Genomic DNA, 18,836 nt, shown 5'->3' with positions numbered 1-18,836 from the left:
TTAGCGAGTGCTACTAAGGAAAAAATTAGCATAGTAAATATCAATGGGGATCGATACGCTCCCGAATACATATCGAATAATTTTCAATTGTTAAAATTTTACTGAGTTTAGATGTCTCTAGTATTCTATACCTTTTGTTAATAATTTTAGTGGTTTCAAAACAATTTTCTGATTTACTGACATTTTAAACGGATACCGATTTCCATGTTTATATACTGCAATGTAAAGCATCTACTCAAAATAATCTCATATCTTAATCTTTTAACCTACATTATGACATTTTTCACCTCCCTAGTTTAACAAATGGCTGAGTTTCCACCTAGTTAATGGCCACACGCCCTTAATGGAATCTTTTGATGATATCATGCATGACATATTCCTTTTAACTATAGTAACTTTATATCTACGATTAACTCTAGTTAAAAAACATGATTATTTTTAACTCTAGATAATTAATGTGACTTGAAGTCACTATTCAATGTAGAATAATTATAGAAGAGAAGAAATAAATGTGCTCTTTCTCTTCTTCATTTTCTACGTGAACCTTATTCATCTACTTAGGGGTTAAAAACAGGGAGAAGTGAAGCATTGGTTCATTTAAGCCAAAAAATATGCTTGGAAAGAAAACTCAAAAGGACCAATATTGGGCTTATTGGCCAAATGCAAGAGATTTTCCTTCCAAAACTAACCCACAATTCCCATATTTCGATTTGCCCCCTTTCATTGTTTATCTTCTTCGCCACAAGGGTAATTTTTAATTAAAAATTAAAAAATTGCATTCAAGGCCTCTTTGGAATGTTATTTTTACCGAACACCATTCAATCCAAAGCCCATTTTCAAATGAGATTTTACCAAACGCAATTAGTATTTTTCTTAACCCCTTTAGGTTGAAGGCATTTGCATTTCCTCAAATCTTATTTCAAATGCTAAACCAAACCCACCCTTAAAATTTACTTCAAAGCTCTCTCAAGACAAGTTCAAAAGCCTTACTTTTAATCTAGTGTCTGATAAGGTATATTCATGGACTTTATTTTCTTTCCAAGTTATCTTTGCTGTTTTTTCAAAGAATAAGAGTTGTTAATTTCAGTATTTACTTGACTTCAAGGTGATTAAGGGCTTGCTTTCGTGAAGGTTGATGAAGGTAAGTGAAAACCCTAAGAACTAAGCTAGAATGATTTACTTGGTACTCTTTAGCTTGGTTGATTGGTTGTTTGTTCATCAGGCTAGATTTTATTCTATGTGTAATTAAGTTTCAATAGTTGTATGTTAAGTTCTTGTGATTGTTTGGCTTGAATTTAAAAGCTTTCTACTTACCTTGGATGTCTTTGTGAGATTACTAAATGGTTTTGTTACATCTTGATTGGGAAAGGTATGAAAATGATGAAACTAGGCAAAAACAAGGGTACTTTGGTCAATTTTGGAAATTTTAGGGGAAATTCCAAAATTTACTGAAGTGAGGGTGGGCTATTAACATGACTAATGAGTTTTGGTATTAATTAGTGGGCTATTAAATAATATTAGCTAGAGGAAACAAAATCGGTGAAAAAATGAGTTTAGAAGCTTTAAGGGCAAATTTGTGATTTCACCAAGATGGAGGATGAGTATACAAAAACTGAAAGTTCTGAGGACTGTTCACAACTTGTGGAATCTTATTAGGATAGGTGATTGAGTTGATTTTTAGAGATAGTTGATTAATTTAAACAATGTGTTTAAATATGCAAAATTGGATTAAATTGTATTAATTGATTTAAAGTAGGCTGTCTTGGTAATTTCATAAAATGTGTGGTGCATCTAGAGTGTAAATAATATGTTAGTAGGCCTTAGATAACAAAAAAACAGCCTTTGGTATTTAATTTATTTTATATGGCTTGATTGCATGAAAATCAAAATATGGGGGCAATAATACAAAATGAGAGGTTTTATTAGGAAAATAATCTAATTCTAAAATTTTGGAATCATAGAAGATGATTCTTCAAATTTGTGGAAAAAATGAGCTTAATCAAGGAAAATTTAAAAAATAAAACAAAACATACACGAATTATTTAAATTATGAAATAGTAATACCTAATTCAAAATATGTATCTAGAATTAAAGACTCCGTAAAAAATTTGCTACCAAATGATATTAGCTTGGAGAAAAGAATAGGAAGGATTATATGAATTGTACACAACTAATTGATTGCCATGTTACATACGAGAAATGCCAAGAGATTAACATCGTATTATTTGTGATAATAGTTACTGGAATATGTGTGGCATTTATTGGTGTTATTATTAATCGTTGTTATATTGCCGACCTTCTATTTTAGAATTAGGGATTTCATTTGTTGGGCTTTAGCTCGTTCCTTTATTTTTCAAACATGTAGAATGGATGTCCCCCGACCACCATTGTTTGAAGCTGCTATGCATATTTAGTATATTTATGATGACGTGTTCATTCTCGAGTCGGCTATAGTATATACAAGGTGTACCTCTTTAGTATGGGTCAATATTAGACTAGCCAAATGGATTCCTCATTTATATATTGCCTGGTATCAAAACATCGTGGGTGGGTTAGTTGGACCAATTAGAGATTTTGATGGTCCTCTTGGTTTTTATGGTAATGATGCATCGATGGGCGAAGTTATCGACCCTCAGCTAATAATTCAACGTTTGTTCATGTAGGTTTTTGGGTTAAGAGTTGTAGTATTGGAGATAGATGACCCCGACCCTTCCATGAACTATTGTGTTTTATATTTTGCATGTACAATGTATTAAAGTTGTAATATTGATGTATTAAACTTGTAATACTGATGTTTAAGATAGAAGAAGATGCCTATGTATATTATATAACTCGCGTGATCGTATTGTAGTTTGTGCTTCTGCGTGCTCATAATAATTAGTTAGTAAAAAAAACCAAACAAACAAAAACGTGCCGCGCATGACGTTCTGGGGTGTCTTTTGATATCATTGTTTAAAAGAATTCACGTTTTTTTTTTTGGGGGAAAAAAAAGAGAGGGATTATTTCATGACTTGCTAGAAAACAAGCCACTAATTGCGTGAAGCTTGATGGGACCGGCTCCATGGACCCACCCTAGAATCGAACCGAAAAACCTTTCTACTTCTCTCTCTACACCCACTCCTCAAACTCTAACTTACCCTCACGTCAGCTGTCGTGCCACACGCTCCAACCTGTGCCACCCTTGCCTGATCCACCTCCACCATTGCCCTACTGTCGTCGCCGCCCTAACAATGATCCCCTCCCTCTCAGTCTTCGTTATCGTCAATCTCCCTTTCTATCTAAAACCGAGCGACGGAGCTTGACACTTCATCGAGCCGCTCCAAGGCTGCCTAGAGGAGCCGCCCAGATTGGCGGTCAAGGAGAATGGGAAGAAAAACATAGACGAGGGACAAGAATAGAGCACCAGAGAAAGATAAGTGAAGGGCGAGCTGTGGCATGGCCTCACAGGCAATGGCGGTCAGGCCCCAACACGACGATGGTAATTAAACCGACAGGGACGACAGGGAAGGCGCGGTATTTGGGCACGAGTAGGCTAAGGTGTAGGAAGAGGAGGAGAGAGAAAAGAGGCTTCCAAGCTAAGGTGACTTGTATGACATACGGTGAAACTTATAATCGAATAGACATGTGTCGCGATCCTATGGAGAAAAGATCGGATAAGTTCATTATTGGTGATAGTTGACGTGCATCCATTTCATACATTTCTTCTTAATCTACAAATTCTCGACATACACGGAGATTGATGATTAGCTTCAGATAATCACACTATAATCTCCTTGTCAGCCGGCTACATGAACGCGTTATGACTCTTCTCCCGTTCGTAGTTTTAATCAACTCACGAATAATGCCATGTATAAAGAAGGCCTTGTTCTCAACATATCTAATTCAATTCAAGCTTCTGGCCATATATATTATAAAAAAAAAAACGTGTTTAGTCCAAGCATATTGCTTAGCTCCACTTGAAGTATAAAAATTGTTAGTATATGGCATGCATTTGATTTGCAGGTTTCTCATTGGAAATCAGTGTAGTGGGGATTCTTGGCCGGCTCAAGATGTAGATTTTTCATACATTTCTTATGAATTTATTCTTTTATTTATGCCGACGGTCCATACTGTGCATACCCAAAATTTAATAATTTGATCTTTGGCACAAACTAGTTAGAGTTAGTAGCTTGCCCATTCAAAAATGCTAGTTAGATTTAATTAGTGCTTATACTCTACCAAATGCTTCGAACCCGATCGACCATTCTTGACTCTTTCAAAAGAGGATGCGCCTAATGTATCAGGTAAATATGTGTATTTCAATTCAGTGGGATCTTTCATTGACGAAATATTTCGGGAAGTTGAAAATAAGCGCAGGTCCGTAAATTCCCGAATAAACGTAGGAACTACGAGATAATCCCAAGGTTGCCTCATTGGTGCAAGAGAAAATCTCAAATTGCCCTTACTTTTAGCGTCGGGAATGGTACAAAAATGAAGATTTCACCCAATCAAGACTTGCCCACTATAGGATTAAGATAGTGGGTGGAAGTGGAACTTGTCAACCAACTACATGGACGATGCGGGGCTTAATGCTTCGTAATCTGACCAATCCTTCCTTTGTATTAACAAATCTAATCTTGTCTCTAATCATATTATAAGAGCATCCCACTTGGGAATTAGACACATTTTCTAGGAGGGTTAGGTTGGCCACTATATTCAATCTTCTATTTTATTTTTTTGCCACCATTATGATTGCATCAATTTGAAATCATTACGTAGCCTATGCCTCTTGATTAGCCAAATTCTATAGAGATCCTTTCGTCCACAAGACATATTTCTTGCGTGTATTTCACATTTGGGACCATCCAATAAGATATTCGCATCATTGAACGATTCTTTGTTGACCTCAAGCCATTCCTCTAGCTTTAATACGTGGTCTTGAACTCTTGATTTCGTTTCTCTTTATTTGTGAAAATCTCATTTTGCTTACCCTTCAGTTTCCCAATAATGCCAACCTTGTTAAAAGAAAAATGTGCGAATCTAGGAAATCTTTTCCGAAGTGTTTCGAACCCTTTTCATGTGAAATATATAAATATCTTTTTATACCTTTCCTCATCTAATATACATAACCGGAGCCGAGTTTCAACTCTCCCGCTGCCTCGGCTAAATGGTTCATTCCGCGGGCGCATCGTCGTCCATCTCGCTCCCCGTTTCATCCCGCGAGGTTCAATTCCACCGCCTACGCTCGAGCCTTATAGACGTCACGGCGGTTATATTTTATCACGTAAAGTCTCTCTATATTCAAGACTTTAAGACGATTCTATAATTTGTTTCTGGGAGGGCAATAGGGCTGCATGACTCAACAGGAGAATGGCCCCCCGTTTTCTTCTTCAATCATTACCCATTTTAGACTGTGATGATCCGAGAGACTTGTTTTGGAATCTTGGGGGCCAAAAATAACGAGGAGATGATGGAAGTTGAGAGTAGAAGACAACGCCTTCTGGAAAGTCTCACCCCAACAAAGACTTTGGTGGCTGACCCTCCATTATTGAGCTGTAATCGATTCCATAATTAATCTGTGCTGTGCGTAACAAGGAAGGGTTCTCACGGGTGCTTAGTTTCAAATTTTCCCCTTAAAAAGTTTTTATCTTCAGGAGCTAATCATTCCATCAAGGACCTTGATTTCCGTCTTTTGTCCCACTAGCTAGCAAGAACCCTAATTTCCGTTCGAGACAGTTATCCAAAAAGTCATAAACTTATTGTATAGTAGCTAATTCAATCCTTAATATTTTAATCGTGTCAATTTAGTTCTAAATATTTTGTTGATCTAATACTAAATATTTTGAAATTTTATCATTTCAGTCCTAAAGCTATTTATATGGATAATTGGCCTAAAGGACAATATTTACGAATTGTCAAAAGATTCGGGACTAAATTGGGAAATCGTCAAAAGGCTTGAGACTAAATATGCACAATTTAAAATTTATAACTAAATTGGTAAATCGTCAAAAGGTTTAAGACTAAATTGATCATTGTGCAGTAGATTTACGATGTTTTGGACAATATTGTCCGTTAGCCATAAAATGGAAAATCACATGCTCAAGGCATTAGAGAAAGGGACTGAAGGCATATTAGGAGAGGAGGGGCGGATGATTTTAAGCACAATTTACATGCACGTGTAGTAAATCCGCGAGAAACATCAAAGAGAACTGACTTTCCAGCGGAGATAATTGAGCGGGCGTTCGGTAATACGGTCATACCGTCTCGCGCCCTTTGCTTTGTCGGGATTGAAAAGTTACAAACTCGATAATAGAGGTCGCTAACGATAATTAAGTTACTAACTGCATGGAGAAATTCGCCGACGTATTGAGACAGTTACCGTCTCATGGTACTATCCCTTGGTCTTTAGCGTGCGATTGCAATTTGCGGACACAATCCGATGTACGTCGTCAACGGTCTCATTCTGCTCGCTTCGTTTTTTTGTCAAAACGAAGAAACAGAAGAAAGAAAGAGCTCGTGAATGCAATTTCTGGTTTTGTGGGCTGTCCTTTAAACGCCCTAGCTACGCCCTAGGGATTAGCACGGACAATATGTCCAAAGTGTCAAGTCTTAAAACTAATTATTGGTGTTTAGTCTCACTAAGGAGCAAAGATTATGGGATTAATTGAGGGATGTCTTGATAGATCGCATTAGTCTTTTGGCGTTATTTGATGCTGTGGGACTACTTGTCAAGCTCACGGTTTGGATAGTTAATTTCGTTTCTCTTTTTAGACAAATCGGCCCTACTCGCCAATAAGTCAATAACCCCTTAATGGCTTGTCGGCGAATAACGACGAGACATAAATGTTGCGAATGACGCGGTATTCTCGTATCGACAATCTTGATCGACTTGCTTCATAAAGTGCAAAACAAGACGTACAGAACTCTTGTATCCCGCTCGAGATTCAACACAACAATCGCTGTTCAAATGCTATTGATTTGATTGATTTACTATGATGCATTTTTGTATTTATTTACATAGCACCTCCATCCCGCTCGTGGTATCGCCGCACTTATTTATCAGCCATTTTTCTTTTTCTTTTTTGGCTTTTGATAGACCGAGCGGTCTCCCAAATGCCTCTTAAGCATTATCTGATTTGCTCCCATGGAAGATGTCACGAGGACTTGCGGCGACGGCAATGTAAAAGAATCGATGCCAAGTAAAGCTCAAACTCATACCTCACCGATTTCACAAGTCATTAGAACACCAAACGTGCCACCTTAAAGTCTGCTAACTTTGATCATGCCTTTTTTTTTTTTCCCTCTTTCTCTCTCTCTTTTTGTCTAGTCGAATGTTTTTAGGGAATCCTTTTGGCTTGAACAGCGAATGTAAACGTACTAAATTTGCTCACACTAGGTCAAGGAAGTTTGCAAAAAGTCTATCCCCCTAGTTTATCACCTAATTAATTTGGATTTATCCCCCTTTTGAAGACCCGATTAGGATCCTCTTCCAATCCTATTGCCCACAGATTACGAAATCCCAAACCCCAAGAACCGAAAAATTAATTAATGTAATTAATCTCAATTAAGGGAGGATGGTGTGGTTTTCTTCTCCTTCTTCTTTAGTTTTTGCAATTTCCAAAGGTCTGACCCTGACCTGCCATGTGAGAGAGGGACACGAAGGAGAGGGGGGCAGCTTCAAACTTAGAATGTCTCGAACTCCCAAACCTCAGTGCTTAAGAGTACGGTGAACATTAAAACTAAGTTTTTTCTCTCAACACCCAATTAGCAAGTGGGTCAGAACTTGCATGTTCATCACATGAGAGAGAGGGAGAAAATAAATAAATAAATAAATAAATATATTGCATTTTTTTTTCTTGTTGGGTTTTTCGAGAAGGGAAGGGGTCATGAATTTTGACCTTAAGTGGCAATGTAAATTGTCGCAGGAGCAGTTTTTACGCTTTCCAAGAATCTGTGCGAATCAATAATGTTCTTGATAATTTTTGTTGTTTTTTTGCTCTTATTGTTCACAGTCTCGAAAAAAAGCTTCTTTTTTTGTGAAAAACAAAGCGGCCTAATACTAAAAAAAAAAAAAAAAAAAATCTAACTTTAATATTTGTGATAATTATATCTAAAACTTTTTTTTTTATCTCATAAAAAATTCTCAACTTTTACTTTTATCTCAATTCTACCGGTCTAATGCCTAAAAAAATCATCAACTTTAGCATTTGTCCTAAATACATTTGAAACTTTTTTTCCTCACAAAAAATGCCAAAATTTTATTTTATCCCAAGTTTACCATCGTCGGCCTTATGTCCATAATCACCATTAGTTAGTCCTATGTTGCTTGAGTTTTCTCATCGAGCTTATCAATGAATTTTCAAAATTTAGAAACATTAGGTTTCGGGGCATGACGAGATCTTAGATCGTTCGTCCAAATATCTCCATATGTAGCCGTTTTTTGAGCTATTGAGTGCCGAAGAGAATACGAAACGTGTCGTCTTGAGTGACTATATAACTTCCGAAAATATATAAGGGAAGCAAATAATATAAGAGAAGTTCGGGGGGTTTTTTCATGTTAGCTTTGCTGAGGTGCACTTCATTAATGACATGAAAATGCCACGTAAAATTAACTAATGGTGATTATGAATGGAAGGTGAATGGTGGTAAAATTGGGATAAAAGTAAAAGTTGAAGGTTTTTTATCAGACCAAAAAAAAAAAAATGGATATACAAGTTGGAGGATGTTTTGGGTATTCGGCCAAAACAAAGGAAATCAAAATTTTGACAATTTTCTCATCATCAAGTCGTTCCCGTGAAAATTCTTGTGTGAAGATAGTGTCGAGTTGCAGATTTTGGATATCAAAGAAATTTCACCAAAAGGGTAGTTTGGTACAGGTCCCCTTGACTGAATGTGCTTCCACCTCTTTTATGTTTTCCAAAAATTTGGAAAGGATAGAGAGAAAAAAAATTTGATTTTTATTTGAAGTTTTTCTGGTCACGTGAGGACCACGTGGGCGAGTGGCAAGACACGCAATGATTTTTAGGGGGAGAGAGAGAGAGAGTGTTGCATGTTTTGGAATCCTTTTCTAAAGTTGTTTTGTAGTTTTTCATGCTTTTGGGAGATTTATGGTCACTTTCTTGCTCTTTGGGGACTCTTTTGTCTTGGTTTCTTGGAGATGGGGAGCAAACGGATGATGATCGGTCCTTGATGAATAATGGCAAACCTGGGGCCTATGCCTGTCTTGGATATTAGATGAAATTCTAGAAGAAAGAGAGAGAGAGAGATATAGCGCAAAATAAGGGGAAACTCCAAGAAATATAGGCAGAAAATTTGGAGTTTGAAGATAAATCGGAATAAAGTGTGATTTTGATAGTCGGGACACTCCCACAATTGGATCGGTCGCTTTTGAAGATGAATCCAAGCAAAGAGTGGTTTTGAGAATCCGAACACACCCACAATTGGAATGGTCGCTTCCTTCACTTACTTTAACAACATCGATTTTAAGGGGAATTCGATCGTTCTTTTTATTCTCGAAGAGAAGGTGATTACACAACTGAATTACAGTCATTAGAATCCAACATTGATTTCTTTTTTTTCAACTTTTCATCGAAGCGGTTACATCCCGGCTACAAATCGATTTCGCTGAACATATGCTCAACCTAGTGATGCGGAATAATCAATCCTAAGTATGCTATTTTTCGAAATTAGAGGCTGTAGGGTCACCATATTTTGATTAGTCGAATATGAATGGGGCATGAGGAACATAATGTAGAACCACCATGTGATGGATTCCCAAAGGTTGATAAGAAGCCAGAATGCTTTAAAATTTTTTTTTTTGGGTCGGAATTTTTTTTAAGTTAATGTGTACAGATAATTACTAATTCAAGGAAACCAAAGAAATAAAAAAAAAAATAAAATTGAGAGATGATATAATCATGGTGTTGTCTGAGCCCCAATTCGAAGGGTCACTGGACTGACTCCTGTATTTGAGACATGGCGCCTTTTGGGCTTTTCGTGTTGTGTCGTTTTCTGAGAAACCTGTCGTTTGGACCCTACCCCTTCCCTTGTGCTTTGGGCCCACTCGATCAGGCCTCATCAGCCCATTTCTTTCCCCTTTAATTTGTTTATTTTTCTTTTTTTTTTTTTTGACAACCTCAGTTTATTTATTACGGTCTTGTTTAACTAAATGTGGAGATAATATTTATTCGGGGCACACTTTAGTATTTTCCTATTTGTTATTATATCGGTACAATGTGATTTTATATCGTTTAACACCTGATTATTACTCACCGGCCAAATATGAAAATTCCCCGAGAAGCGCATACGAATTGACTTTTGCTTTTCACTTAATCTGAATCTTGTGGCGCGTGCAATTTGATTTCATCTTCGAACCCGAAACAGCCGAAATTCTCGTAACATATAAAAACTTGCACGTCAATAATCATATGATATTTTGAAACTTCGATTTTTTTTTTTTTTAAGTTCACGGGGAAAAGTTCAAACGTAGATTAACAAAACGCAAGTATAAGACATCGACTCAACTCCACCAGGCACATATGGCATATGATCTCCTGGCTTAAGGTTTATTACCGTGCGACGATCATTTGAGTTTGACTGTTTTTTTTTTTTTTTTGATTCATTGTTGGTTTACCTTCATCCGAAATAGAATGCCAGCAAAACATGACACGATTGTAGTTTTTGGCAAGGGCGCTAGTCGAACCGATAAGAGGATGAGATTTCGAGTTCGCGGGACGGAAAAAAAAAAAAAAAAGGTAAAGAAAGGGAGATTTCATCTCGATGCTTACATCAAACTCTTGGCAATAATTAACCATACTCTCTCTCGTTGCATGGAAAACTAAAAAGAAAAAAGTGGGGCATGATGACGAGACACATCCCCCTAACCCGTATTTGTGAATATCGTTCTATCTCACCCGGAAAAAGAAAACGACAAATAAAAAAAAAAATAGAAAAATAGAAAGAAAAAATAAAAGAAAAGGAGCAAAAAGGGGTCAAAGAAGAGTGGCTATCATTGGAGGGCAGCCTCATATGGTGGGGCCCACCCCCTTCCCAGCACTTGTCCAATGATAAATGGCACAAGACCACATGTATGCAAATACAACTGCCAGGCTGGCAGACAATCTTTTTTTTTTTTGGTAAGGAATGGCAGACAATCTTTTCTGTTTTTTTTTTTATAAATTTTTTATCTCTTTTTCTTTTGGCACCCCCCTATTTTTCTTTAATTTTATTTTCAGTCCCTCACATCGGATACCTTCTCGAGAGAGACGGGACAAAAACAGAAATCTAGAAATTTAGAACAGAGAGAGAGAGAGAGAGAGAGAGAGAGAGAGAGGGGGGTGAGGCTCTTCCTCGTGGCCTGGTTGGGTCGTTGCTTCGTCCGCTCAAGCCTCGATTTTGAACGCCTCTACCGCTTTCTTTCTTCTGTGATCTACAATTTTCAGTAGCCGTTAGCGTTTCTTCTTGCGCAGGTGACAACAATTTCAAAAGGGTCTTGTCAGACTTGTCATAGTGTAAGGAATTCGGGGTGTGCTGGACGTAAAGAGAGAGAGAGGAAACAAAAGAGGGAAAGCTTTGGGCAGCGCAGCGGCCAAAAACAAGAGAGAGAAAATAATGGGCGAAATGGAGATATTAATGGTGAGGGGAGGTGTCAGGGAGTGAGGTGAGCAGAGCAGAAGCAGCAGTTATCATTGGACCTGCAAAATTCATAGAATTGATGGAACTCGCATCTCTCAAATCTCTCTCTAGAAATGCGGTAGAATACAATCCAAAGCAGAGAGAGAGAGAGAGAGAGAGAGAGGGAGAGAGGGAGAGAGGGAGAGGATAGAGGGGGACTGATGAAGAGAGGTGGAAGAGCACGTGACGGCCATTGAGGGGAAGGCTGAAGAGAGAAAAAGATAAAGAGTCGTATAAACAAATCTCCTATTGGTGACTCTTTGTAGCAGGGTTTGCAGTATGCATCAACCCCCACACCCATCATTGTTATCGGCAGTCCTTTTCTCTTCTTCATTTCCTTGGAGCTTTGCACTGCAAAAGCCATCAACCCCCATGATATCTCTCTCTCTCTCTGTCTGGGAAAAAGAAAGAAAGAAAGAAGAGGAATCATGAATTTCTGGGGTCTCCCAATGTCTTATGTTATGCGGAGACAGATTTTGGTAAAATGAATACAGGGCAGGACAGAGCTCGACCTTCAATGAGGACAAGCATCGGGTAATCTCATCTGCATCTGGCCAATCCCTCCTTGAAATGCTAAAAGAACAGACTGATCTTGCCGTAGCTCTGGAGGGTTATCAAAAGGGTTGTGTGGTCACCTAAAACAATGCTATGACATATCAAAGAAACAATCGAAATGCATGTACATTTTCGCGGAACCGAGTTTGGTGGTGCGGGAGTCCGAGGGGCCATCACACCACATAACATTATCATGTCTTTTAAAGAATGAGACTTGGTAATTCATGTCTTCAGCATCAACACATTCTGCTTGCGATCCATGTCTCCCGTCGCTCGAAGCACTGAATTCAGCCCACAAATCCTATTGCTCGGAGTCAAGACTCTCAAGCCAACTTGGGGATGACAAATTTTCCTTTCTATTTCGCGTCGATATGTTCGGAGTGTGCATGCACACAGCAAGCATCCAAAGAAGCAGCTTTCCGATATTATAACTGCTCAAGGTAAATTATACAAAATGAGATGGGAGAACTTCTGCAGCCAAGGGAGATTTTTCTGCACTCAATAAAACCCGAATCGCAGGAATAGACCAAAAAGCCAACAGAAAACCAAGGGAGATTTTTCTGCAGCCATAAGCCCACAGGGAGAACTTCCACAGGCGATCAAGTTATGCCAATTTGCTTGACATGGTCTGTAGGAACAAGCAAGCAGGTCAGGGTTAACCAATGGCCCAACCCCTTGCGGTCCAAGCACAAACTTAAGCCCAGGCAATTACAAAAGTCGCCTTTGTCCGGTGTCTTCCGTAGCAACGTGACTGGAAAAATAACACTAGGCTCAGCAAATTTAGACTGCAATGATAATGAATCTTAAACCAAAGCGTTAAGATTTCCTCCTGTAGAGAAGTCGACAAGCAACACATCGAACCATCGTTGATTAAATAATTGGCATACACAATAACAAAAGCTAGCATGGATTTATACATGTTCATTGTTAAGGACCAATCAACCCATTTGGTTCTTGAACGAACTACTGTTATTGCTGCGGGTGATGCGGGGAGAGGGCAATCTTGTGCTCTCTCTTTTTGTCGCAATATATCTGGGAAACTATTGAAGGTGCAGAAGACTAGCATAACCGTGCGAAATTACCCTCCTCATATAGATCTAGTGAAGAACAGTCTATGATGTATATGCAAGAGTAATTATGAAAAAAGTGAATATCAATGAGTAATTACATTCCTAAGAACTATCAGTCTAAGTAATTCCAACACAGACCTAAAAAAGAAAAAAAAGGGAGAATAAGAAAACTATGAAAGAGCTACATCTGAATTCTCGTGTGAGAAGAGCGTATCAAGAATAAAAAATACAAGAGGTGTATTGCTACAGAATAACGAAAAGGACCTTTAGCTTGTTAAATCCGTAGTTTCAGTAGTAGCACCAACTAATCAGCGAAGGAAATTCTTCATTCTTCAAAATTTGTCTTTGTAACTGGCCTTCCGAGAAGAACAAACTGACAGCTAGAACTAATTATCAGATGCCACAGTGGGGCTGATCGAGCAGATCTCCTTTTGATGAAGTTCAAGTAACTTCTTTTCTGGACTACATAACCCTGCATGTCAAGTAACTTTGTGACATCGTCCCATAGCTATTTTTCAGGGCAAACAAATCGACAGCTACTAGTGAAAGATGGTCAACATTTCCATTTGGTTCAGTGAAGCTTTAGAATGTCGTTCGCTGTTAGAATGTCGTTCTGGACTGACAAGGTAATTTGCTGAGCACCAAAGTGACCAAACAGAAAATCAACTACTTTTGACAAGTTTGTGTGCCAAACCACTGGAAAATTCAATCATGTCGTTACCGATTTTTTGTGCATAATGATGGTTGGGTCTTCATAGATTCTCGTCTAGCAAAAACAGACCCTTTTTGAATTCAGAGACCAACCTGAACACTTCGGTATATCCCACACGGCAATGGATGAGGGTGTACATTCTGGTTGACATAGCTCTTTGTTATTCTCATGGTGGACATTCATTGCAAGCATCCATGCACCAATTGTCACGTCCTCATTGCTGAACATCCGGACACTGTCATTCAAACAGACTAAACATTAGATAAAATGATTAATACAGAGAAGCATTAGCATATTTAATTGCATTATCCTTTCAGAACTCAGGTTAAATCACATATGGAACGGTCTAGTTTCGCAAGACCTCATCAAGGTACAAAGCGTAGATCAGCAAAAGCTATGACTGGTCTAGCCTTCAACAGCTAAGGTAAATTATTAGGCTTTTTGAGGACCTAAAACAATGTTTTGAAGTTGCGCATTTGCTTGAGCATTGCATTAGACTCAATCTGAATTCTCAACAATGAATTAGTCATGGAAGGTTCAAAGCGATATACACAACAAAAAAATTAGGCCTTATGCCACTAGGTGGGTCCGGCTATATGAATTCTTTTAGACCATTGCGCTAGTCTTCTATAAGATCTAAATGCTCCACAATTTACCTCAATTTGCATGTAAATATATAAGATACACTATATTAACAAATGTATAGCTTTTTAAGCAAAGGTCTCAGTCCAGGCCACCTAAGGAGCAAGATATCATTGGCTGAATCTACCACGAGAACACGATCCTTGACTCCAAGTGTCTCCCTAGTGTCTATCCTACAACAAAATGAATGCAAGCACACTCCACACGGCGCGAGCACAGCGGCCATTACAGTTCAAATTGCTGGAGGTTAACGTTGGTTATATACGGGGAATTCATCCATGCAGAATGCAATTTGCTCTGAGTTAGTCTGTTCTTTCTTCTTAAAGTAGAAACCATGTGACTAAGCAAGACAAGAACTAAAGCATAATTCGGTGTAGACAAGGAAATTAGCTTCATCCAACTAAAACCAGACCTTCATAATTATAAATTCCAGTGGAAGTCTGACATGACAATTGATAAGCTGTCACAGCATTGGGAAAAAGTTGGAAAACTTCCTTAATGCCACCCAGAAATGAAACAGCCATATGCTGATATTTCTCTAAGTCTATTTAAGCTAGTCAGAAGACATTGATGAGAAAACATGCCTGTTGCTTCTGAGAGCAGCCAAACTTGCAACTACTTCTGCTGAAAGGGCGTAGATTGGACCATAAGCATGGAAGAAATATTCTTTCCCTAGCAAATAGGCTAATGGCTCATACCTGCACATGAAGAATGGTCCAACCACATTATAACCAAAAAGAAAGACTAGAATGTAAGAAGGGACACTGATTGCTGGTCTTAAGCAAGTGCCCTCAAACATCTCTACCTGAGCTTCCTTCCAACTTTCTAGAATATTTTTCTACCAAACTACATGACTACTTCATCAGTTTCACTTTAACAACTCATGGAGGTTCCAGCTCAAAGTTAAAGTTTTCCACATAGGTCAAACTTCAAAGGGAAGCTCAAAACATTTGAACATGGAGAAAATGTGGAAAGTGATCGATACTATCTTTGTAAAAGAAATAATTGCCATATGTTAAAACTTCAAGATGTTTAGCTCTCTTTCACTGCATGTCATGACAGGAATTAAAAGCAAACAAATACTAATGAAGAGGCAAAGGATTCCAAGACAATACGAGAGTTTTCTGAAAGACTATACAAGGCTAAACATTCCTACAAATCCACTATAACGGTCATCTGGAAGGGTTCGAAGAAAAACATGGAACTAACCATTTTAGTTTCGGGTCGGTGAAAACTGGGCCCTTTTTCATGCATCCAATATAAGTTTGGGAATGACTTCGTTCCTTTGTCAAGAGCAGGGAAAGCCGATCTAACAGTTAATGAGATGTGATTGCAAGATTATAAGACAACTCGTGCGATTTTATACTGAGATCTAAATGCAAAAGAAGACCACAGTTCCAGTTACCTGGCCTGAGATAGATGTCATCATCCACTTTAACGTAGAACTCAGCATCAAAAAGTGCATAGGCGGCTTTGAAGAAAGCTAACCTGCAGTTTAAAGCAGATTATGAGAGAGAGAGAGAGAGAGAGAGAGAGAGAGAGAGAGAGAGAGAGAGAAATGGTGTTTACGTTTTGTAGGGCAGCTTGCTGTACTCCTCTTCTACATCCAGCAGTAAGAAGTCATCATACTGTGCCACTTCCTTTTTCAATTCCATCATCTTCGCCCCATCAGTAGTCCTACCAATGACAAATCTAAAAACTAATCCAGTGTCTTCCTCCAAGCTGCAATATAGTCCATAAACTCACAATCAGTAGAGTTTCCTATAGCTCTACATGAATAGCACAAGAAAAAGGTGCTTAATTTTAGCTAATTGAACTGCTCGCAGGCAATAGTTGGAACTTAGCAGGTCAAAATGCGAGAGAAAACAATGATATAACCATATAAACAACTTCTGAACGAGTCTTATCTCCTGATGATTGATGACTGCTGAAAGAGTTGTCCAAACAAACTAATCTTAATCTCAATTATGTGCCCCCATAACATTCATGCATAGCGATGTAACTGTGCCCTCTGTTCCTCAGCTCCATCAGCGATTTAATGATTTGCTTCTTTACACTTCTACCGAAACATAGTATAAACGTTTCCGCTTCTTTCATTGATATCCTTCACGTCATAATTTCCTAGAATACCACAGTTCAAGCAATATGAAGTGATCTTTATCAGCCGAAGAATAAGACTAATTCCACTGGGTTCATAGTTAATAAGAAGTAAGCTTTCTCGCATAAACACTATGGATGCTACTCAGCATTCGCAAAATGAGCGTCTTCTTCCAATGAGCTGCACACTGTGAAAATCAGCACTGGCAATAACCAAAGCAAGTACTCCCGATTCCCTGCAAATTCTCATACATAACAAACAGCTGGAATTGCGTTCTTATTCCCGAGTCACTAACAACAAGAGACTAAAAATTAGATGCAATGAATCAGTATCGACAGATCAATTCCCCGCCGTGAGACTAACAATTCGACAAGCACGAGCACTCAGTCAGATGCAGCAAAAGAAAGAGCGCATACCGTTGTAATTTCTCCCGATCCGACGGCATCCATGTCCGCCGGAGAGATCTCCGGCGGCCGACAGAACCGAACCCCGTCTGAATCCCCACGAAAGCCTTCACCTTGTGCCTCCTCAGAACTTTCTCGCCATCTCTGACCGAAAACCCGCCGTCGCCACCGTCCCTTCCCTCTCTATCCCACGAGACGCGAATCAACCGAGGCTCGACGCCGGAGCACCTGTAGCCTCGACTCGGCCCGAGGATGGCGACGAACCCGATTATGAAGCCGGAGAAGCCGACGAGAAGGCAGCAGGAGACGATGAGCATCGTGGAGCGACGAGGGGAGGGCGGCGACGACCGGCCATGGTGGTGGAGCTTGGGAGACGACGGCATGGCGGTGGGGTGGGAGAGAACAAAGGCATGTGAAGAGAAGAGAGTTCGTTGAGATCGGGAAGGAGACGAGAGAGAGAAAGAGTTGTTTGGTGACAATTGCTTGCTACGAGAGTGACTTGTGAGCTGAATAAGCTTCGATCATTGGTGGAGCTGTCGTTTTAACGTCGACGATGGCGATTCCGGGACGGGGAAGGACGGCGATCGATGATTCTCGGATCCCGGATCCTCCGGAGCGCCACCCACGGGTCACAAATTACTGAATGTCGATTTCCTTAAAAAGTATTTACGAGATACGACATTATTCTACGTAGAAAATACGACAAAAATGAAATAATTAGTCTATCGAAATGATCTCTAATTTACAATTGAATTCTTTCCGTTTGTTCAATGAAAAACTGTTTTTTAAAAATTGTTTTCTAACTTTCTAGTATTTGGAATATGAATACTAATATGTGAAAAAGTTTTTTTCATAGAACTGAAAATAATAAGTTTAGATCAGCGAAAATCGATTTCTTTTTCTAACAAGAAGGAAATTACATTTCAAAACTACCGAACATATGAAAACAAACTATTTTCGCCAGGGATAATATTTTCCTTTTATCATGAAATTTTCAGTAAAGGGTTCTTTTATTTCGCGGGAAGTGAATAATTTGAAAAATATTTTCCTAAATACGATCACTTGCATCGCTTACAAAAATGAATTAATAAAAAATATTTTCACCAAAATTGTTGCTAGTAATGACAACGTTTTTAATTGTCCAATTATTTCACGCGAGTTGAGTGGTTTTTTTAGTAAAGTATTTTTTAAATCAATCATTTGTCAAATTGTAAATGTTTTAGGAGTACCCGTCGATTGAATCTTTAAAAAAATGATTATTATCCTCCTATCGGTTCTTGCTTACGAGGAGGACTTTCTTAAATGGTCTTATTATTGTCATAATGGAGAATCATATTAAGAGTTCAAACTTTAAAGTAAGTAGAGTAGCATTTGATCATCTGAGGTGGAAAATTAAGGCGAAGTTCATATAATTTTTCTATGAAAGCCAATGAAAATTTTACTTTTTAACGGTTGGCTAAATGCAAATGGTGCAATAACTCCGTCAAAAAAACTAGAAAAAATCCTTAAAAATCAACCATACACAATTCACGTATACAAGTGTAATTGTAAAAACCAATCTAGTTAAAATAAAGGTGATTAAATTCGAGAGTCATGTCACAAAAGTTATGATATTAGTATCTAATCTTTTCAAATATCTATACGTGATTAAAGAATGTTCCAACATTTGTAGCATGATCTAATAGGAAAAGGACGCATGTGAG

At 38.4% G+C, this 18,836-nt stretch overlaps 1 protein-coding gene across 1 annotated transcript; it reads right to left on the bottom strand.

Annotated features, from left to right (window-relative positions):
- Positions 1 to 13,327: 13,327 nt before the first annotated feature.
- Positions 13,328 to 17,767, bottom strand: LOC115755039 (probable beta-1,3-galactosyltransferase 14). Its single transcript, XM_030694285.2, has 7 exons — positions 17,146 to 17,767; positions 16,201 to 16,353; positions 16,037 to 16,119; positions 15,841 to 15,940; positions 15,216 to 15,329; positions 14,082 to 14,224; positions 13,328 to 13,749 (listed from the first exon to the last, which is right to left on the bottom strand). Exons 1-7 carry the CDS (start codon positions 17,514 to 17,516, stop codon positions 13,664 to 13,666), a joined length of 1,050 nt encoding a protein of 349 aa, XP_030550145.1. The 5' UTR covers positions 17,517 to 17,767; the 3' UTR covers positions 13,328 to 13,663.
- Between the last annotated feature and the right edge of the window lie 1,069 nt (positions 17,768 to 18,836).

This window comes from Rhodamnia argentea, chromosome 2 (genome assembly GCF_020921035.1).
Source record: "Rhodamnia argentea isolate NSW1041297 chromosome 2, ASM2092103v1, whole genome shotgun sequence".
Classification (NCBI taxonomy): Eukaryota; Viridiplantae; Streptophyta; class Magnoliopsida; order Myrtales; family Myrtaceae; genus Rhodamnia; species Rhodamnia argentea.
The sequence above is the reverse complement of the archived record's forward strand: the minus strand, read 5'-3'. Positions and strand labels throughout refer to the sequence as shown.

Excerpts from the sequence above, each read along its gene's own strand:
- LOC115755039 (XM_030694285.2), bottom strand. The coding sequence starts at position 17,516 with ATGCCGTCGTCTCCCAAGCTCCACCACCATGGCCGGTCGTCGCCGCCC. Across the intron at positions 15,330-15,840 it reads ACCGACCCGAAACTAAAATG|GTATGAGCCATTAGCCTATT; the intron begins GTTAGTTCCATG and ends CTTCATGTGCAG. Across the intron at positions 13,750-14,081 it reads GGATATACCGAAGTGTTCAG|GGTTATGTAGTCCAGAAAAG; the intron begins GTTGGTCTCTGA and ends CTTGACATGCAG.